Source organism: Cupressus sempervirens, chromosome 4 (assembly GCF_028749045.1).
Source record: "Cupressus sempervirens isolate cs-2001-9-10 chromosome 4, ASM2874904v1, whole genome shotgun sequence".
NCBI lineage: Eukaryota > Viridiplantae > Streptophyta > Pinopsida > Cupressales > Cupressaceae > Cupressus > Cupressus sempervirens.
Genome location: NC_143121.1, coordinates 779,340,588 through 779,363,932, shown reverse-complemented (window position 1 = coordinate 779,363,932; position 23,345 = coordinate 779,340,588). Strand labels below are relative to the sequence as shown.

General features: G+C 38.1%; 1 protein-coding gene across 2 annotated transcripts in view; it reads left to right on the top strand.

Moving 5' to 3' along the window:
• Positions 1–23,345, top strand: part of MRE11 (DNA repair and meiosis protein (Mre11)) — a 227,214-nt gene that overhangs the window by 139,514 nt on the left and 64,355 nt on the right. For both annotated transcript variants that reach the window (XM_089826849.1, XM_089826850.1), the window contains exons 4-9: positions 1,509–1,599; positions 18,458–18,577; positions 18,848–18,916; positions 18,994–19,085; positions 19,354–19,456; positions 19,560–19,667. In XM_089826849.1, the coding sequence (XP_089682975.1) occupies positions 1,509–1,599; positions 18,458–18,577; positions 18,848–18,916; positions 18,994–19,085; positions 19,354–19,456; positions 19,560–19,667 (583 nt within the window). The remainder of the gene's footprint in view (positions 1–1,508; positions 1,600–18,457; positions 18,578–18,847; positions 18,917–18,993; positions 19,086–19,353; positions 19,457–19,559; positions 19,668–23,345) is intronic.

Below are 23,345 nucleotides of genomic sequence, written 5' to 3'. Positions count from 1 at the left end.
ATAGAAAAGGGGCTGTGCTGATCAATCTATCACCATTCAGCCCTCCCTTAATCTAATAATTCCCTCTAATAATTCCCAAATCCCATTTTACTCAATTTTTTAGAATCTCGTTTCATTGTTACAATGCAACTCAAATTTTTGCAGAAAAAGAGAAAGGAATTTTTCTTTCTGATTTATTGTTATTCCATTCCATTGACAATACAGAGACTGTAGACATATCAATATGTATCAAATTGCTCCTAGTTGCCATTTCTAGCAAAGCGACTATGGTTAAAGCCTGAAAGATATCAATTTTTTTAATATTCTGCTCAAAAAGAAGTTTTCATACATCCATGAGCCATGTTTAAGTGTTTTCTTCTTTTCGGGGCTGCAAAATGCTGCAGGTGAGATCCCATCAGCAATAAAAGGAGTACATATCTCTCTGCTCAAGATAATCCAAAAGGCTGGCCAACATTTTGTAGTCTCGTCAAAACAAAAAATGTGATTATGACTTTCTCCATTTTCTTGAGGATTGTGACACCATCGTCTGATTCTCCATTGTTTTCTTTGTCCAATAACTGGTTGAGAAGATGTAACATTCCGGAGCTATGTTTTTGTGCTTCTGGGGATATAGTCAGGCTCAATCTTGCATAAATCTCCTCATTCCCTGAAAAATGGCCTGTTTTCCATTGAGAACCAGATGTGTATGGTAAGTGTTTTTACCACTCTTGGACTAGACAGTCATTATGCCGGGAGGCATCTACAGTTGTAGCAGCTCCTATAGGAGGGCAGCAAGAATCAGCAAAAGAAAAACAAAAAGCAAGGATAAGCATAAAAATTGAAAATGCAGTTTCAATGATCCTTAACTGCTAACTTTCTTTCCTTATTTGATATGGATTTTGCTCTATTTAACAATTCAACCCTGTCAAAAATAGAAAGAAGAGATTGATTGTAAGAAAGCTGTGATAATGAATAATATAATTTAAATGATATAATGAAGAAATTAAATAGTTTTCTGGATAATGACATGCACTGGCATTTTTTACAATACTTTTTCTAAGTGTACTAGTCTGAATATGGTTGCAACCCTCATGGAATAAGGACACGTTTTTTCACTTTGAAGTGTGTCTAAATGCATATACATGGAAGAAATACCTCACAGTTGTTTCCTACTTGTATTTACATGGAATTTGGCACATATTAATAATGGTAAACTCAAGTAAACTTGGAAAAACTCAGGAAGCTATGTCATTGAGATTTTCAAGGATTCTGATGCATATTTACTTACCATGTAGATTGTAGAGAGTTTTGATTTGTTACAGATTATATGACAGCTTGAGTGTGGAATATCTCAAAATAGATTATTGTACGACACATCTCTGTTTTCTTTTCTTTCAGAGTCTAATTCCAGTCTGAGCAAGTCTTAAATAATCAGACGTGTATTATTCCATGAATTTTATTTGAACTTTTTTTCAGGGTTTGAAACATTTTCTGAGGCTGACACAAAACATATGATTGTTCTAGTGCAGATTTGGGCATGTTAATTATGAGGATCCTAATTTCAATGTTGGATTGCCAGTGTTCACTATCCATGGAAATCATGACGATCCGGCAGGAGTGGTATGACAAACCTTCATAATGCCTAGTCTGACAATTTGTTTAAAATTTGCCAACTTGTGTTAAGAGTTTGACATCCAAAACTTTGTATTGCTTTAGTATTAGAATTCTTTATCAAGCTTCTCATGGCTTGTGAAACTAGTTGCCTTTTTAAGGTTTTCTGTAGCTCTCAGAAGTGTACCATGGGATAAAGCATTTAAAAAATTTTCTCACTCCAATGTCAGACTTGTGTACTAGGCAATTTTCCTTGTTTGGGAGATTCGTCTTGTATTACACCTTTGGCATATGGGAAGAATACACAAATCAGTCTGTAAAATCTTTGATTAATCCCCCAAGAGACATGTTTATGATTGCAGAATTTTGTGAATTAAAGTTCTTGGATACCATTTATCTTACATGAAAAGCTGAATATGATTTAGTTTGCTGACTATTGAGTTTATTACTTGTTGAGATATTTTGTTAATAAATGTAAGAATCCTCACATTTGAGCTTAAAGCCAGAAAAAGACCAGTCTTGTAAAACAAATAAAAAGGTCAAAGCTATTAAAGAATGTAAACTACTAACAGTGGGCATGAGCTATCTTGAAGTTGCAAATACTAAAAAGAGATCTAAAAAAAGCATGTGGATTAATTACGAAAGTTGCATTTTCTAGATAAAAGTTTTTGTGGTGATGCTTTGAATATTAGAGTTGGAGAATGTGCACAATCCTGCAGTTGAAAACCTGCATTTTCTCATCTCTATGTCGATGGAATGTTGTGGATCTTGTTGAATTGTGCATCACGGGCCAAAATGGTTGAGAAACCTATTGTCCCTGCTTGATACCATACAATTTTAAAGAGTATCTTGGCAATTTCTTCTGCAGAAATCCCTTCCTTGTAGGGCATCAGGAATAGGACAACCATTTTGAGAACTTGTCAACTACAACATGTACATAACTTTGACCGTCGGCCTACAAGAAGACTTAACATGAAATCCATCAAAACAGACTGCCAAGGTTGTCAAGGTTGACAATTGTGTGTATGGACCCTGTTATTTATTGGTTGGTTGCAATGGCATAGACTGTGCAAGGCTTCGTGTATATAGGAACATCATGACATAATTTTGGCCAATATAAGTATTTATGAAAAATTTCCACTTAATTGTATACTCCAAAGTGACTTGCCCTCTAACTGGCGAGCTTCTAAGATTATCCTTTGACACTTCTCAGAAGGAACATATATATGCCCTATGTGGCATAGGAGTCTGTTCCTGATGTGCTGTTCAGGAATCTGTCACCCAACTCCATTTTTCTAGTACACGTCTGAAGCCAGAGTGAGTGTTACAGGACTTGGACTTGATCAGCAAGCTCATTTTTTACTGCAACTCAGGCTCAATGCTCACACTCAGCGAAGACTCAACAAGGAATTTGGCAAATTGGAAAAAACATGTAAAATAGAGAGTTTTTACAGATTTAGAGCTTTTATCGCACACCTTTCAATAAATAAACTTAAGAGATACAGAAGACTAATAAAAACAAAGCTACTTTGATCACCTATACAAGTATACATCAGTCGCATGACTACACAAATGGATTCTAGTTAAAGGAAACAGCATTTTTAAATATATGAACAATGTCAAGTTCTTTAGGTGCACCTGCAAATTCTTGAACATTCATGCATTGCTGATTTGACTATTTCTGTCAAACTTTGTAATTTATTAACTCTTGCATCATTTTATTACTGAGCTTTGTCTGCTTCTAGATTGACAAGCCTTTGGATTATAATAGGGATAAATATAAATGCCAGCCACGCTTTTAAAAAGTCTGGAGTCATAACACTCAAATTATTAGATATATACTGGTTTTTTTATGTTATTGATTATAATTTTTGATATTGTGGGTAGCATATTAGAATCTTAGACAAGTTATGTACCATCTAACCACTTTGTGTATGAATAAAGGTTAAAACAATGCCAATTTTCTATAAAAAAAACTATGGTTACACATTAATAATTCTCTAGTGTTAAGGCAGGAGTATATACGCTTTGTAGAAGTAAATCATTCACAGATAAATAAATTTTGTGGCTAATTTTCTGTTATGTTCAAATAGATGAGTTATGTGCGGGTATGCCAGTTATATCCCAACAGTCACTACTCATCCATCACTTATCACATTTACTCTTCTGCTATGGATTCATCTATCTATGAGTTATGTCATGACACATGAATATTCGATAGGATACAGTAAAGCAACATAAACCCCCCACCCTGCACTATAATCCCAACTATTAATCTACCTCTGCATTTCAGGTGGCAAAATGAATCACATTTATGTTATGGTAAGGCTTTTGAGTCTCAAGTGAATTTGTATTTTTCTTTGGAGGGACATGGGCAGGGAAACTATTGAATAGGATCTAGCAGTATTGTTTGTGGCCAGTATAATGCTCTTATATTAGGCTTGAGTTTGCAACCATATCAACTCTGTAAAGTTTCTTTTACGCTGAATATGTTATGTGGATACATAGTTACAAGACTTGGATTTGGGAGACTAAATTATTTTCTCAGACTTGGGAAATTGAAAACCATGAAATAGAGAGATTTTATAAGGATTTAAAGTGTTTACTGTGCACCCTTAATAAATCAACTTAAGCGACATAATAAACTTTAGTTTCGTAAAATTTTAGAATGCAGGGATGGCCTTTGAGATGGGAGACCCAAGGACCTAAGAAACGGGGGTACAATTGTTATATGGTAGTTGAAAAATTAGTCATAAAAAATGTATAAGAAATAATAATCCAACTTGTAAACTACCTAATGGAAAACATGATGCATTGCACAATGAATATGGTGAATACCAATATAGTATTATATTTGAAAAGTCAATCCAATGATCATAGTCAAAATTGAAATACAGTTACGTCCTTGGTTCCCAAAGGTTGTGGCAAACTCCTCACCATCAAAATGGCAAACTCGTCCTCAAAATTGCTAGACCCATCTAGCTCTAAGCTCTTCCAAACCAACACACCAAACAATCTTGTTTATGTTGGATCATTGTCAATCTGTACTATCTCTTTTGGCTCTACACCCGATCATATTGTTGTTTTCCCTTTTGTATTCTCTTTGTGCATAAGTGCGTTGGGTCAATTGGATATAAGGCACCATGTACAACTACTAACTTTTTTGCCCTCCCAAAGCTAAGTGAAGAGCACATGATTATATTGGGGGGGAGGGGGGGGTGTGTGTGTGTGTGGGTGAGGTGAATCAGTATGATAACAGCTTTTGCAATTTATAACTTTTATCCACACAATAACTTCAAATTACAGAAATAAACAATTATGCACACAAACACAATGACATAGTATTTACGTGGAAACCAAATGCAGGAGAAAATCACAACAAAAAATGATTTTTTTATGAACTGTATTTTTTACAATAATTTGTATGCACCAACCTACTAGAGGTTGCACCAACTTCCACACTTCGCAGGCACCGACCTACTAGAAGCACCAACCCTCATTGCTTATCTTCGTGAGCACTAACCCACTGCACTTGAATCTGACTTTCCACCTCTTTCTTTGTTGCTCTCTCAACTGATGATGGACACTTTCTTAGCACAACTTATTTTCTTCAAATTGATTTTTATATTTGTTTTAAATTAACATTCACATCTGCAAATATCCTTCTTTACAATGTACATATATTCTTCTTCTATTTTCTTCGATAACAGTACAATCTTCCTTCTGATCAATGGCCCTTTGTATATATAGTTTTAAATTTTTCAATTCACATAACACTTATTAAATCTCTCATATTATTCTGACATATTTTCATATATATATATATATATATATATATATATATATATATATCAGATTTGATAAATCTGTATATATATTCTTTATCTATCTCTTCTATTTCATGCTCCACACATCAAATGATATGTTTTCTTTTTCTTTTTATATCTTCTAATTATAGAAGGCGTACCCTATGATTTTCAATGAATGTGTCCTTTCATTAAGTAAGGTTTGTTCTTTTCTTTTTTATTAATTAATCACACCTTTTTGGTTGCAGGTTTTCAAGAAACTAGTTGTCTTTTACATTAGTGTTTTTGTTAAACATGACCTCAGTTTATTATTACTGTCTTTCCTTGCTGATGTTGGCTTTTTATTTCTATTGTTTTGTCCTTATACTTAGAGCAGATCAATTTAATTGCTTAATGTAGTCAGGCCCATGTTCAGAAATTATCAAATTGCTGTGGTAGTCATTTTGTGTTGCTCAAACAAATTGTCGCCATATACCTTTCATTGTGCTCGAAATATTATTGCAGCCACAAATACACAACGCTGACATAAAAACTCACGAACCTGTTCACATTATAAATGCTGACTTTGTTAACACCATAATGATAGTTCAACAGAAAAAATGTTTGCAGCTAATCATTGCAAGTCATGTTTTTATGATTTTGATTATTTGCGAAACTAGCTTTATATCTTCGCTATTGTCTTTAGAAGTTTATTGCTATGATTGACATGGCTCTTATAATATGCTGACTGTATGCATATCTTCTGCAGTAGTGTTAAATATCGCTGTATATATATGCTGGAAATGATGCTATTATAGAATTTGGTGTTTTCTATGCATCGGATGTTCATCGCAGATATATTTGATTAAATATGTATACGATGTGATGGTCTCAATCCTTCCGTAGCCCATTCAGTAATTTTATTTTCAATATCTTCTTGAATACAGTTTGACACCCTTCGTTGTCTTATTTTATTGGGCCACATCATCTGCCGTTAACAATTTGTAGTCCGCTGTTAATTGCAAACATAATATTCCTCCGGCGGGTTATGCAAGATTTCTGTTCCATCTTTGATTCCATTGTTCTGTTGCATATTTGATCTTCGTGTATTTCCTTTGTCCTATGCACTTGATGTGTGTTTCTCTGCGACTACTGTTACCTATTTCAATGTTTTGACACAGTCTTTCAAAGAATCCATCGCTACTTCTTGCAAGTCAATAATCTTTTTTGCCAACACTGTTGAAGGAATACAATGTGCAATTGTATATGCATTTTATCTTCAATGGATGACAAAGTCCTCATTAAATCTGATTGCACATATCTGCATGTCATACTCATTCTTTTTCTCTTTTTATTTTCTTTTTTTTTAATCACATACCCTTCTGTTTTTATTTTGAAAAGCAGCTTATGAATTTCTTTAATATACTCCATGAATCCTGTTTTTGTCTTCTATATGACATTTCCTTAAAACATGCATTTTCCTCTTTCACTTTATCCTCAACGGTAAGCCATGATTTTTCCTTAAAACATGTGCTAGTTGAATATATTTGAATTCGTATTATCAAACTTATTTCCTCTTACATGCTTTGGATAATAATGATATCACCATTAATATCTATATGATGCTATTTTCAATAATCTTGTAATGTCCCCTTTTTAGCATTTATAGCATGATGTTGTTAGCCTATTTCCCCACGGTCCCGTAGGCTAACATGGACATTAAAGGGACTTAGAGGCCATTTGGCCTAGATAATTTCAGCTGCAGGTCTTTCTGTGGGGTTTTGAGGCAATTTTGGGCATACTTACTATTTATAGTAAGTCATCTTGGATATGGTCGGACATCCAGTGGCAGCGGTATGTCGGTGGTAATTGTTTAAAATTGACAAGAAGACTTGTTTATCATTGATAAGATTTCGTATGCATTGATAAAGCTATTTTATAAAGTTAAATTTAAATATTTAACTTTATTAATGCATAGACTATAGTTTGTGGGAAATATTTAAATTAAAAGAGTCCCCTTTATTTTATAACACATTGGAGACATAAGTTACATAAAGGGAGTGATGTTTTATCCCACATGGAGAAAACGAAGGATTGAGCTCTTGTGAGAACACTATAAAAGAAAGGGAAGAGCTTCTTTTTAGTAGGCTTGGAAATATCAAAGAAATTGGGAAACTTTTTGGAGATTATGTCTCAATAGTTTAAAGGACAAAATCCTTTCAAGTTGAAAATCTTGACACCATTGAAAGATATGGTCTTGAGATTCAACATGGTAGCAGTTCGAAAAAGCAGATACGAAAAAGCAGCCCGAAAAAGCAGAACCGAAAAAGCAGGCTGAAAAAGCAATCTGTAAAAGCAGTTCAAAAAGCGGATCCGAAAAAGCAGTCGAAAAAGAAAATCGGAAAAGCAAAGCAGAAGGGGCAGCATTGAAGGAAATTATTACGGCCATCTACAACCAGGTTCCTTTGTTAGTATTGCTTTTTAGGGTGTTATAAGTTTCAGCTGTAAGTGTGCATTATACCAGCATTATCATTTTGTAATCCATGTAAATGCCAAAAGTCTTGGCCATATTTCATGAGCATTGTATTAGAAATTTCATTGCAAATTAAGAAGATAATAGTTGTTGGTGTCATTTAAGCAATTCAATATCATTATTTATCAGCTAGTTAGTTTGCGTACCAACTGTTTGTAAAAATGCCAGTTGGCTGTAGGTGTTCATTTCTCATGCTTAGATCATATATATGCACTGAATATTGTCAAAATTAGTAGCACACTCATGTTAGGCCATTGTGTAGTCCATTTGGAGTCTTCTAGCACAAGATTCTCATTGATGCAAATTGAAAAAGAGTCATTTAAAGCCAGCTGAAATACTATATCAGTCATACGTCCCTTGCATGTGAATTGTTTGATGAAATTCCTTGAGCTTTCATCAGCATTTTTTGAGAGCAGATTTGAGGAGGGTCATTACAAATCTTGACTATTGAACTTTGACATCAATGTCAATACTTCCATCAGTAAGTTTGTTCTTCTTGATATAGGGGTTGGAGCTATATGTAGACCAATTTATCTCAATATTAGAAGAACTCAAAAATTGAGATGAGGCAAATGGTTAGTGACCTTTGTCAACGAATAAGGCCCATGAAGAGTCCACCATAGTTGTGGGTTCTCCTATGCTCTAGTCTATAACTCTATTTATTTAACTTTGTCTATTACAAGATATCCCCTAAACGTGGTGAATTTGATTCCTATTTGGTGCATTCATAACACTGGCTTTACCTCAACATCTACCATAGGGGAAACTTTGCAATGCCTTCACACATACCACATTAGGCTAAATGCATAAGCAATCAAGTGTAAAGAAGTGTTGAGTTCAAAGTTTCGAGACTCGTCGTGAGTCAGGCGAGTTGCTTGAGTCATTGTATTTGGTAGCCTTAGCCAGGTCAAAATGGCCCGTGACCTTGACTCGACGGATCACCTTGGGTGACTCACCTGACTCTCCTAACCTGACTGACTTGCCTGGATGACTTGGCTGTCTTGCCTAGTTGACTCGGCTGAATCATCTAACTCGCCTGATTTTTAATTTTGTTTTTAAATTTCTCTTAATACATCTAAAATTTACCTTTGTACTTATGTAATTGATGTATGTCTATGTATTGTTTACCGTACTGGTAAAGAAATCAACGCATACAGACAATGGAACAGAATAGTAGAATTATATTCGCATATGCCAGACATACACTATGCTTGATAAGATGAATGATTAATGATAGAAGATGCTTTACAATGATCCCAGACGGGATATAAATACTATCTGTCGAACCTTCCTGAAGGAGTTCGTCGGCCACAAACATTATGTCCGCTACAAACTATTTACCTGTCGGCTACAGAATACAGAAACACTGACGACAATCAGCCCGTCGGCTACAGAAACACTGACGACAATCACTCCGTTAGCTACAAAAACACCAACGACAATCCAGTCGGCTGACACCATCCCCCCCAAAAGAAAAAGTCGTCTCCGGACGACAATTACAAAATATCTTCGTCCCATGCCTATAGCGTCTGCTAACACAATACTGCCTCCTTAATCAAGCTGACCTTGATAGCCACCTGTGCTGCTTTCTCTGTTTTCAACTCCTTGGTAGCCTGAGCCAAGTGTCGCTGCACTGCCTCCAACTGGATGATCAGCTCCTCCCGAGCTCTCTCACATCCACCAAGACAGCTTCTCGGCCAACACCTACTCTCAGTGCCTCTGGTACACAGACACTCCATGCCTGCAGCAGCTCCAAGTCTTCATCAACTAGTCATACGTCCCATGAATGATATCCGCCACGATTAGGGGTCTAGGAGGCAACGCCCCTGGCGGGGTCGAGGGGTAGCGCCCCTGCGAGGTCCTGGGGCAGCGCCCCAGGTGCGCTCCCCGTCGCAGTATAGGGCGAGGTCGAGGGGCAGCACCCCTCGCTGCCAAGACCAAATTAACACTCCGAACCCCACACAAAAATGCACGGAACAGACTATTTCTGACATTTTCTGCCGATTCTACACTCTTTCTGGCAACCCGTGATACTTCCCCTTCCCATTGGCATCCTCCGTTACTCATTCTGAACTACTTCAATCTGTCATTGTTTTTTTTTTTTTTTGATAATAAAAAAACCCTCACACCATCTTCTACACAAAATCAAACAAATGAGAAACAGAACTCCAACAAACTTCTGGTGAAACGTCTCCTCCAACAATGAAAACCAATACACAGACAAGCCTTTCTCCACCGAAAATATCAAACCGAATTGCTCATCAAAATCCATCCTCAAATGCTTTCGGGCTGCCGCTTCAATGTTGACCAATGTGGTAGTTCCTGGGACTGGCCTCGAAGCTTGGAGCGAGCTGTTGCTTCCTTGCATCTAACGGAACAGTAACAGTAGGGCTCCTTCAGAACCCTGTCACATGTTACGTAGGAATTCCCCTGTCCCTTTGATAATCGTGACTGGGGTCTCTGGTTCAAGAACCCAACCCTTGCGCTATTCGTGATATATGTCTGCACTAGAAAGCAGTCGTCTGAAGAAGAAGATGCAAGCAATTCATGTGAACCTAACGTTGAACTCGGCGGAAGCAAATCAAAGAACACCAAGCGGTGGAGATTTGAGTCCGCGGTCACCTCGTATGCATCATGCCAAGTAGACCATTGCACAACGGATGTCATTGCTGCTAAGGATTATCATCGAAGGCACAAAGTATGCAAGGAAACCCTGCTGTACGCTCGCAGAAAAGAGTTATATGCCCGTGGAAGAGAGTTCGCAACGGACGGAGGACAAACCCGTGGAAAAGACACGCGAAGGAGAAAAAAGTCTCCGCGGAAAGAAGTCCTCGGGGACATCCATCGATGAGATACACTACGGACGGAGAACAAACCCATGGAGGAGAAAAGGGTCTTTGCGGAAAGAAGTCCGTGGGGACATCCAGCGGAAAGAAGTCCGTGGGGACAATGCCTGCGGGACAGGTGTTCGTGAGACATCCTGCCCGACAGCCCTCTACTTGCTTCTTTCTTCTTCTTTTTTTCAATTTTTTTCTTTTTAAAAAAAAAAAAATGAACACCACCTCAATTTTGCTTCCCGACATCGCCATTTTGCAACAACGACGACGAGGGAATCATCTAATCATTTTGTGACGATGACGGCGGCAACATCTTCCTGGCACGGTAGGATCCGTTGACTGTGTGAGGTACATCTTGCCCGTTCAACATCCCCAACTTTATCACTCGATTGTCGCCGACCTCCCAGATTTGATATGGTCCAACCCATCTTGCCTTAAACCTTTCTTGTTTGATTTCATTCCGACCGTCGTACTTGAGTACCAACCGCCCCAGCTGAAACCTGTTGAGTTTGTCATGCCATGCCTTATGTCTGTTTTGTGTCACCTCCGTCGCCCACTTTGCCTGCGGTCGTTGCGCATCTAGCTTATTTCTTTGCTGTCGGTACCCTTCAAGTAATTTTATGGTGCGATGCATTCTTTTCTTCCTGTGCGGCCTGTTCACCGTGTACCGAATGGTGGGATCTTTCTTTCTTCTAGGTTTGGACTGCATGTTCTTCCCCTCAGCTTCAGGCATAACCGCCTTTCCTTCTTCCGCTGCTCTGTATTCCTTCAGACACTCATTTTTTTCTTTTTTCTCACCTTTGTCGACCCTTAGCATATTACAACTCGAAAAGAGTTCATAGTCTTCTATTTGCTAGTGGTAAAGGCCATTCACCGAGTCTAGGTCATCGTCATTCGATCCTCCTTCGAGTGTCAATACTCCTTCGTCTGGTTCCATTCTCCTCTTTCCTTCGTCGTCACTGTCACCTTCACCTTTTGAGTCTGACGATGCTGCCTTCTCACCTACCATTTGTGTGTGCAGGTCAATTATGAATCTTTTGCCTCTGCGCTGCATTGATAGGGTATTTCGTTTCCAATCATGTTTTACTTTTGCTTGCACCAACCAAGTTCATCCCAGAATAGCATCATATCCTTTTCTTTTCAATGGAATGACTACGAAATCCAATAGAAATGGTTGCGTTCCAATAGTTACCGATTGCGCTTTCAAGATTCCCAACGGTTTGATTCCATGTTGGTCTGTCGTGAGCAACTGAAATGCAGTTGGCCACAATGTCGGCTTTCCCAACTTCTTCCAGGTATCCTCCGATAAGACATTCACGCTGGACCCTCCGTCGACAATTGTGTCTGTCAAAACATTTCTCAAAATCCCCATCTCGACGACCACCAGATGCCTTCCCGTCGTGAGCGCCAGAAACATTGGGTCTGTTGCCGTCGTTGGACTACTGTCCCTTCCTGTGTCCTCTGTTGCTTTCGGAAATGGTGTATGATTCAGAATGGCCGTCCGTAACTGGGGTGTTGTGAGAAGGTCACTTATCTTGACTGGTATCTCCGTTTGTAAGATTTGTCGTACAATGTTTTGTTCTGCGAAGTTCCTTGCCAAGGTGCCGGTGATGTCTTTCAACTGAGATGTCCCCGCCGATGATGCCTTTGCAATTTTCGCCTGCGCTTCCTCCAATTTTCTCTTTTCCACCGCTTGCCTCCATGTAATTGCCAGAACCTCCTCTATATCCGTGCTGATAGTGATCAAGTTTGCTCCAGACTTTGGACACTTGGAATCTTCGTGATCGCCGGGTTCGCACCATCTGCATAATAATTTCGGTGTGTTTGCCATTGTACAATCCGGCGCAAAATGACCCCACAAATTACATGCTCGACATTGAACGATCGACCGTCCGTTTGCATCATACTGAGTTTGACTTCGGCTCCCATTATTATTGTTATTATTTGTATTGTTGTTATTTTGCCCTCTGCTATTATTCCTGTATCCTCCGGATATGGCACCTGCACTATTCGTATTTCCGCTACTGCTCGACGGGGAAGCCTCCTGTGTAAGAAACACCTTCGGAGATCCTCTTGTCTTTATGTTAAAGGGGCACTCTTTTGTCGAATGGCCCATGATCTGACAAATGTCACAAAATTGGTTCTTTGGACACGATCCTTTAGTATGCCTGTCGGTCTTACACTCTGTGCACCACAGCTCACTGCCTTTTGGCTCCTTCTGCATGTTTTTAAACTCCATCATGTGGATCATGTCCTTCTGTAAGGCGCGGACCTTCTTGTTGCTGCTTTCATCGTTGCTACTATCTTCTCCGGTAGGCTCGTCGTCATTAGAATCAGATGAGCTAGCCTTCTTCTTCTTTGTCTTCTGCTCACTTTCGAGGTCCAATGCTCTGCTATAAGCTTCCGCGTATGACGACGGTGGCACAAATTTCATTTTCTTCCGCAACTTCGAGCGTAGGCCTTCCACGAACCATCTTTTCTGAAGTCCGTCTGCTGGCTTACTTTCCATTTTATTTATCAAATCTTTTAATTTCCTGGCATAAACGCGGACGGTTTGGTTCTTCCCCTGCTTAGTATTGAAGATCTCTGCTACAATTTCATTATCATGCCGCAACAATTTAAATTCTGCCAGAAACTCCTTTTTAATGTTATCCCAACTATTTAGCTTTTGTGGATCTGTATCAGTAAACCAATCAATTGCCACGCCTCGTAGGGTGGCCGGAAATTGCTTCATCCAGTCGTCTTCATCAGTTATCCCATTTGCCTTCTAGATCGTTTCACATGTCTTGCAGTGTCGAATGGGATCAGCCGTACCATCGCCATCGAACTTCGGCAGTCTCTCTTTTGGCCCTGCCATTACAATTGGTTTTTGTAAACAGGCGTTGCTCGGTCCTGCAACACTGGCGCTGTTCACTCCCACACCAGCGATTTGCAATCCCACACCGACAAACTGCACTCCCGCACTGGCAGACTGTTCTCCCACCCTGGCGGTCTGCACTCCCGCACTGGCTGATTGTTCTCCCACACCGACAGAGTGTTCTCCCACACCGGCAGTCTGCACTCCCACACCGGCGGACTGCACTCCCACATCGGCAGACTGGTCTCCCACACCTGCAGACTGTTTTCCCACACCGTTAGACTCAACAACTGCAAACCTTGGTGAAGAAGGGTGTTCTGAAGTCTCCCACGGAAGTATATCCTGGACGAAGAGTTCACTCCACGCTCTTGCTCCGTCGGCACTCCGAGCCGTGTGAGTCAATGCTTTTCCGTCTAGATTCTCTTCCCTTGGCGAACACAAATTCAAAAATTCCTCTTGTGCTTCTTCCACCAATTCCACCCTTTATCGAGTCTCCTCCAACAATGCCTCTGCACTCCTGTTTCCGTCGGCAATCTTCTGGAATCTCCTTCGGCGGTCTGCCTGCTGTGCCAAAATTAAATGTTCTTGTGCTGTACGGATTCCATCTTTTCCCTTGGCCTTATTTCGATCCTTGTTAAGCTGATTTGACATTAATCTTCATTCCTCCCACCTTCCAGATTCCCTCGGTAATGGCGCCAAATGTTTACTGTACTGGTAAAGAAATTAATGCATACATACAATGGAACATAATAGCAGAATTATATTCGCATATGCCAGACATACATTATGCTTGATAAGATGAATGATTAATGATAGAAGATGCTTTACAATGATCCCAGACGGGATATAAATACTATCTGCCGAACCTTCCTGAAGGGGTCTGTTGGCCACAAACATTATGTTCGCTACAAACCATTTACCCGTCGGCTGTAGAATACAGAAACACCGACGACAATCACCCCGTTGGCTACAGAAACACTGACGACAATCACTCCGTTGGCTACAGAAACACCAACAACAATCCAGTCGGCTGACATGTATGTGATCAAATCACCTTGTATTTCATGATGTTATTGTGTCTATAAGCTTTATTCAATAATGGGTGCATGGAATGTTCTTTAAATCCTAAAATTTCTTTAAAAATCAAGGGTTTTGTCACTTTAATGACTGACGGGTGAGTTTGAGCCAGTTCACAAGTCGAGTTACCCTTGCCAAGTTACCATATACCTCTCTTAGGTTTGGAGGATTAGCATACCAATATCTAATGACTTTCAAAATTAAAGATATGATTGATAGAGTGCATATTTCATCACTTTAGAAATGTCTCACTTCATCTTTTCTTCGTTCTCTTCTTTACTTAGAATTAGGCCATTAATTCCACTCTTGTGTCATGAATATTAATTGTAATACCCCAACTCAACTATCCTCTCCAAGATAATGAAGTATGAAACTTATTTGGTATCGACAAGCTCCAAATTACCCTCATTGAAGAAGGTTAACAATGTTGCATCGTTCATGACATGCACAACCCATCATATATGTGTCCATTACTTTGCACACATAGGTTGTAGTTTTCGTGATTTGCACCACATTTGTAATTCCGACCTCCTCAATAACATCCCAATGACTTAGTATTAAAGGATTATAATATTCTCAAGTGTTCTAGCTATTCATAACTTATGGATTATGATTGGAGTTCTCGTGATTTGCACCATATTTGTAATTCAAACCTCCTCAATAACATCCCAATGACTTAGTATTAATGGATTATAATATTCTCAAGTGTTCTAGCTATTCATAACTTATGGATTATGATATCTATAGCATCAAAAACGAAAGTCAGATGGAGTCATCTAGTATGCTAGTGAGGAGCTTATTTCCATCTACTCAACATCACTAGCTCCATGTGGGTTCTTGTGCACATACCTCAAATAAACTTGCAATGCAACTATAACCATATTAGCATTCATTAGGATTAGGATGTAGTCAACAAATTAAAAGTATAAATGGAATTCAATTTAGAGAATAAAAGAAAGCCACTTTTCCATTTGGCATGACTCAAAATGATTTTAACTTTTTGCTTTTTGAAGCTACAATCGGGGTTTTTATGGTTGGGAACCCTTGGGTTTGAGGGCTAGCAAACCTCATGGGGGTCTAGGGGTAACACCCCTTGTGGGATCTGAGGGGTAGTGTTAGTCGTAAGGTTGAGGGGGAGAAGTATGGCCACCAACCCTAAATTAAGGCCTTTGAAACCGCACAAACTTATGTGGTACATATTTTTTCTCATAGTTTTACCACTTATAATCAAGCTTCAAGAAAGTAAAGCCCAAACCCTTAAAACATGCAAGGTGTAAACTTCAAACCCTTAAAAAATGCAAGTGTTGAAGCAATAAAGAAGTAAGTAGGTCTTAACAATGTCTGATAGCTTTTGTTTCGTGGATTGTATTTTAGCTTCAAATGCTTTTGTTTTCTCTCTCTGTGCTTGTAAATGAAATGAATAGTGTTTAGAAGTGATGTAGGTTCTTGAGGTTTTATTTACTACATCCAAGAGTACAAGTTTTACAAGGATTTGTTTTAGATGTGGGGGATATGGGGGAACATCTGCTGACAATGATGCTACCACCACTATATACCTAGGTATGTTTTTGGGATGTTTCCGATAAAGAGGGGATGTTTCTCCCTCAATGAGGTAATGTTTTTGGGATGTCCTTTTTATTTCAAAAATGTCATGTAGATGTTAGGATGTGTCTACGACTTTCAAGGGACTCCCTCATGTTTCTTGACCAAACTTGAGATGCTAGGTGTTCCTTGTGTCACCTCAATCAAAAAGCTCATTTTTTAGATCTTCATGTTTGTAGCTCTGACCCTAATGGTCAGTGACACCACTCTTCCCTAAGTAGTCACAAAAATGGAAAAAATGAGAAAGATTTCAACAGTGAGAGAAGTAGGATATGAAAGGTGAGCAATAACAAGGGTGAGGGTGTTAGCCATCTTTTCATCTGTTGAGTGCAAGCATTGGGAAGAAAGCAAAAGAAAGAGGGAAGAGTAAGTTCCAAGTCTTGATGGAACGTTGAAAAAATGTACAGCCCTCATAATTAGATTGGTTAGATTCTCTAGCTTCACTGCAATCTTTCTGAAGAATGAAGATTTGGTGGAAATAGTAAAAGATTTGGTGTTGCAGAAACATTGTGATAAAATTGTGAAAATGCTGCTGCCTCTTGACCATGCTTGGGGCATTGCCCCTAGACCCAAGGAAGGGATGTTGTCTCTCCTAACTATTGTGGGTTGTGCCACTAGACCCTTGCAATCACAACATTGTCCTGTCGCTGTCCCCAAAACTAGGTCCTTGTTTTCCCCCATCCTCTTCTCTTGAAACTCCTTGGTACATAGCTTCGTTGCCTTTATTTGATAGTTGATTTTAAGGTTTCAGACCTGGTGAGTCCTGCAAGCTTGGCAAACTTGGTGAATTTGACTAGACTTGCTAGGGATTGGGTCCAAGAATCAAGGATTTGTTTAGTTGTGTTTGGCTTGGGACATGCAAAATCAGGTGAGTTTTGCAGCAATGTATGGAATATAAAAGGTTTCTGTTCCAGCTTCCACAAGGTTGTGTTTGTCAATTCTAGAGATTTCAGACTTGCAGATTTCATTTTTATTTCATAACAAATTGATGTGACCCACTCTATTTATCTTGTTGGGATGCTAACAATGGCTTTAATCTCATCCACAGAATGTGGGAAAAACTAGAAAAACAGAAACATATTCTTTGGAGAGGGAAGCCATCATGATTTAATTGGATGAATCATTGAGACTGTAAAACAGATAGCAGTGCTTTGATAGGTATGAAAAGGTCTCTTTGTTACCTGGTTCTCTTTGGGTGAATCAAAGAATAAAGAGATGAATTTGATGAAGAAATAGAGGAAAATGGATTCGCTGCTATGTTTCACAATTAATTTGAGGGAATAAGTGATTGATGGATATGCATTTTTTGGAATGACTCTAGCTTCTTCTTGCCTTCAAGTTATGTGTAATGCCTGCATTTTGAGCTTCCCTGCAATAATTTGGTTAACGAGGAGACTTCAATATGGTTCTGTCCTCTTGTATTGTGACTGATAATTCCATAACTAATGTAAATGCTGGATAAAAATGATATAGGTCTAGGATATGACAGAATTCAGATCAAGGGGCATTTTTCTTGTGTGTATAGTTGGTCCTATTTCTGTTTTACTACTTCAATTCTTGCAACTGACAAGTTAATTATTATGGTACTTAGTTTCTGGATTAGATTGTGTAAAGATTTTTGCCATCAACGTTTCGAATCACACTACGTGATCCATCATCAGGATGAGAGAGCAGGAGATGTAAAACAACATAAGTTAATTATTTTTTTCTTTCCAAAAATCTGTAGGCGATGAAGTATCTAATGGACTATCTAATGTAATTTACAGATCAAAATCTGTTAGTGATGATGTAACTAATGTAATATCTAATATAATTTACAGATCAGGATTAGAAATAAAGGTTAATGTCTTTGCTATCTAATATAATTTACAGATCATGATTGGAAATAAAGATTAATGTCTCGTGTGCTTGAATGAGAGTCCAACTGATGAAATTTTCAGATATTTATAATAAAAGAAGAGCAAAGCAATCTGCAGCAATCGTGTTCAATTGAGCTTTTCGCTGAATGTGTATGGCAGGCAATTTTGAGCTGAAAAATGCAGAATAAATTGAATGTTTTGTTTTCAGTAATTTTAACTTCTGTCACTATTACTTGGATAGTAGTCCAACTCTAATATTTATTTTTTCATTTAACTGGGATTGGTATAGGCATATTGATTTACCATATTGGTGACAGGATAATCTTTCTGCTATTGATATTCTTTCTGCATGTAATCTTGTGAATTACTTTGGAAAAATGGTTCTTGGAGGCTCTGGTGTCGGTCAGATCACTCTTTATCCAATACTCATAAGGAAGGTAATTGCTTTCTCACCAGAAAATTCTAAGGATAAAGGTAATTGCTTTTTCACCAGACAATTTCAAGGATAAGCTTGTTAATAAATAGTATATTTATTTCCTTGAATCATTTTCCTTATTGGGAAAAGCAAGAGGAAACCTTCCATGATCATGTTGTGATCATTATGCATTATATAAATGAAGCACCTTATGGCCAAATCAATGATTTGTATAGTCATGGTGCATGTGTTATATACGGGTACAAATAAAATATCGTATGACTCCAAGCAGGATGTTACATCAGTGGCTCTTTATGGTCTTGGAAATATACGTGACGAGCGGCTTAATCGAATGTTTCAGGTGACGGTTCATCCATTTTGATTTGATGTAATGCTTTAGGCACAATCTTTCATTGAGCTGGAGTTTTTCTTTTGTAGACACCTCATGCTGTTCAATGGATGCGACCTGAACCTCAGGAGGGTTGCCCTATGTCAGATTGGTTCAACATTTTGGTGCTTCATCAAAATAGGTAGCTTGGTTTTAGCTTACACTTTCTATTGTTTGCTATTACTTATTCTATTAGCAAACTAAATGTGAATCAGTTGTCTTAGATGATTGCCTTAGGAGTGTACTGGGCACAAGTAGTAATTTATATGTGCTTATGTTGCTTTCTTGGGTTAATGCTTATGAGTTTTGCATTATTTTCCCGAGCCTATCTAAGAGATGTATTTGGGTTTCAGGTGAACAATAATTTTGAAATAGTGTTCAGTTAATTGTTGCTTGACTTTGCACTGCAGGATCAAAACAAATCCAAAGAATGCAATCAATGAACAGTTCCTTCCACGCTTTCTGGATTTTGTTATTTGGGGACATGAACATGAGTGCTTGATTGATCCACAGGTTTTTAAGATTAACTTAATATTATGTAAAGATATTTGAGATTAATTGTACAAAAGCAGTTTTGCTGAAGGTTTTTCATTTATACTTTTATGACATGCTGTAGGAAGTGTCTGGAATGGGATTTCATTTAACACAGCCAGGATCATCTGTTGCTACATCTCTCATCAAAGGTGAAGCAAAGCCCAAACATGTGCTTCTTTTGGAAATAAAGGTTTTCCCTTTATCTATTGAGAACTGTTAATCTTTGATCACTTACAAACTGTTTGTTTTTATCTTTTGCATATAGAAAGGTCAATTTGTTGAAGGACATTTATAATATTGAGACGCATTAGATTAGAGGACTCTCTCTCTCTCTCTCAGTTTATAAAACAAAAAAAATGGTAGGAGCGAAACCTCTTAAAATCACATTAGTTATAGTTTGATGATCCATGTTATCATGAAAATGATAGTATTTTCCTCAAGAGAACCTGATTTTCTGGTTTGGGAAACATTTAAGCAATGTGCATGCACTGGAAAGTGAGAAAACTGGGTGGATTGATTGGAATTTCTTGTCTGCCAATTTGATTTTGAAATTCTATAGGAATTATTTTGATCACATTTTGATAAATTTCTTGACAATTTGGCCCCTTCAATTGATGTTCATGTGTCTTTGGTGAGCAGTGCAGATTGAATCTGAGAAATTGTAGGTCCCACGAAGGTCAGTAAAACACTTTTAAGTGGAGATCTTATTTTGGATGAAAAAACCTAATTTGAAAAACATACATAATACTGTGATCGTTGAGATGTGTACATACTATGACCAAAACACAATTATGCAGGCAAACTTGCTTATCCACAGTTCTAATGTAATGTCCCCATTAGTTGCCAGCATCAGAATTTCAGGGATTAGCTTAATATTGGATCCTTGTAGGCTAATGAGGATGGTTAGAGGGTCTTCTGAGGATTGATTCATCTCCAACATTCAGTGATTTATGGATTTGGCCTTCGTTCAATGTCATTTGGACTCCATTCGCCATACTATGTATAGTAAGTCAGGGGTAATAGAGATGGACCCTTTCTATTTTTAGAAAGTGTATTTGGTTACATGGGGAATTATGAGGAGAGATTCCTATTTCAGATGGCATGGTGATTAGATAAATATTTCAAAGATATAAAGTTCAAGTGACTTAAGTGATTTATTTAAATATTTTAATGTTATAAAGTTATAAAATCACTCAAGTGACTAAAAGATGAAATAGTCTTTTATCTCACATTGCTAAGTTGTTCGTATCTCTTCTCATTCCGCAGTTATAAAAGAAAGCATTTGCATAGAGATTGGGAGCATGAAAAGTTATTAACATATTGTTATGAGAACTGGTTGCTTTAATGTGACTGATTGCTTTAAGGACACAAACCATTAATAGCAAAGGGAAGAGTTGGACGTAGCCCCAACTGCTTTCTTGGAGATTCATCTTTAAAGAATTGGTGAAGTGTCTATTACTCATATATGGACAGTGACTGAAGGAGCAGCTGCTAATACAGGTACAGCTTAGTGGAGTTTTTTAGCACCTGTGAAAGTTCATTATGCATTCAGTGTAGCAACTATAACCTTTGGAAATATCAGTACAGATACATTTGATATACAACATAGATTTATATGGTGAAGACGGGAGCCGTAGCAATTAGGAAGGTGTTTGGGTTGGAGACCACGTGACTTCCAGGTAGTTGTGGGTGGTGGCATTAATAATACAAAGCTCCCACATCAGAACCAGACTTGTGGAGTGAATGAGATAAAATGCAACAGGTCTGTAGCAGCAACAGGGACTAAGTGTAGATGTGGGGGTAGTGACTGGTAATCGGGGTGCAGACCAGAAGAGTGTTGTCAGCAGTCGAGGGTGAAGTAGAAGTTGCTGCCAGTCATCCCAGGCTGCATTGGAAGTAGTAACAGTTGCAGATGGTTTCATAGTTGCTGTCAGCAGACATTGCCAAGTCAGGGACACTCCCCAATCGGGTCACCACAGTGGAAAGAATAGATCACAAGTCCGGAAATATATACTCTAGGTTCCATTGTTTCATTGTTTGGGGTTGAAAGACTTTATTTAAATGCTTCGAATAATGTGTAATGCTATATGATCTCATTCCATTCTCTTTGCTTTGCTTTCAAACAGTAAACCGTACATAATATTAAATCTGATATCATTGTTTTTAAGCATTGTTATTGTAAGTGATCTCCACATTATATAAAACTTAGTAATATTGGCTGCATGATTAGAGTTAGACTATTTCAGTGGCATCATAGCTTAATACAAGGATTCCACACCAACTGCTTGACAAAATTCCGTTAGTTCAAATTTAAATTTTCTGATCAGACCAAGCAGGGGTTATTACAGTGGAATTAGAGCTGTGCATCCTACCAGCCTGTAAAGCAAACCTTCAACCAGTAAAACAAAGTTTCAGCCTGTGAAACATATTTTTTAGGGAATTTTAATGAGAGCACCAAACTTGCCACCCTGTTGGGTTTGTTTTGCATTTGTGAACAAATCAAAAATCACATAGTTTCTAGGAGTATATTATTGTTGTTATTGCAAAGGTGTTTTGGCAAAGTTGTGGACGACATTCAAATGAGTCAATTATAATAGCCAGTGAATTTTTTGATTATTGGTGCTAGCATAGATACCTGATTGGGTTCAGTTTGCAACCAATATATTATTCATCAGAGCAGTGTATTCAGCCATCCTGTGTAGTTATCGGAAACTGTTTATCAGAAGTTCTAATTAGAGATTTCATTAGAAACATTTTACAAAAGGTTTAATCTGAATGGTTTAATATTTTGATAAATGTTTTGAAAATTGTATTCTATTGGAGGTTTGGAAGAGTATTTCTATGTGAGAAATAATGCGATGCTATTGCTAGAGCTATAAGTCTTGCTATCCTGTGGAGTAAGAAAGTTATTTTATTTTCAGTTTTATTGTTGCATTTGGAGTGACCAACACTCTAGCTTTCTTTTTCTATGGACAAACATAGGAGGATTGGTAGTTCTAGAAGCCAGTGGAGTAATGAGGAATTTAGCACAAAATGAATGCTTTGCAGGAGAGTATGGAAAGACTTAAGCTTCATCAACAGAGGTTGATGGAAAGCTTGTCAGATCCAGAGATAGTTGAGAGGACAACGAAGTATATGGTTTCTACTTTTAGAAAGCCGATTTCAAGGTTACAGGGAAGGAAGCTTCAGTTTTCCCTGACAGGTGTCCATGATGCAGATGTATCTATATTTAGTACAAGACCTGCTAGTCTTATCTGTAGTGTTGATGATGGACCCATTGCATAGAGATTAGTAGATGTGTCAGTACCCTTGGTGGATAAAGGCACTAAACTTCAACATTTTGAGGCCCCCAGAGTTGTTATAGTTAGTGGAGAGACAGTTGATGCAGTTGTTACTTCTGATACTTCAGGCTCTCTTAAGGAGGGAATTATTATTGGAGATTTGTATTTGGGTTGTCGTAGTGTTGCTCTAGTGCAAGAGGCAGTTGCTTCCTCAGGTGGGACCGATGCATGCATGGAGTTGTTGATGTCAGTTTTGTAGCACTACATAACATATAGCGATTGAATACTTGATATGGAATATCAAACACTCAATCCCTCTCTTGAAAAGTAAATACTCATGAAGAAATGAGAAAAACTCCAATGCTCCTTACACCTACGGATACTAACTCAGTTATATTAATGTGATTTGTTGGTTAATCATGTAGGCGGCCTTACGTTGTTCATTCGAAGATAACTTGGACTTTTGCTATGATGGTGATGATGTCTGGTTTTGTAAAGTATATGAGCATCAAATGATGTTTATAGTGATGATGATGAGGGGTATGTCTACCAATGATGCTTCTCCTCTCTAACTTTCTTCTTCAAAA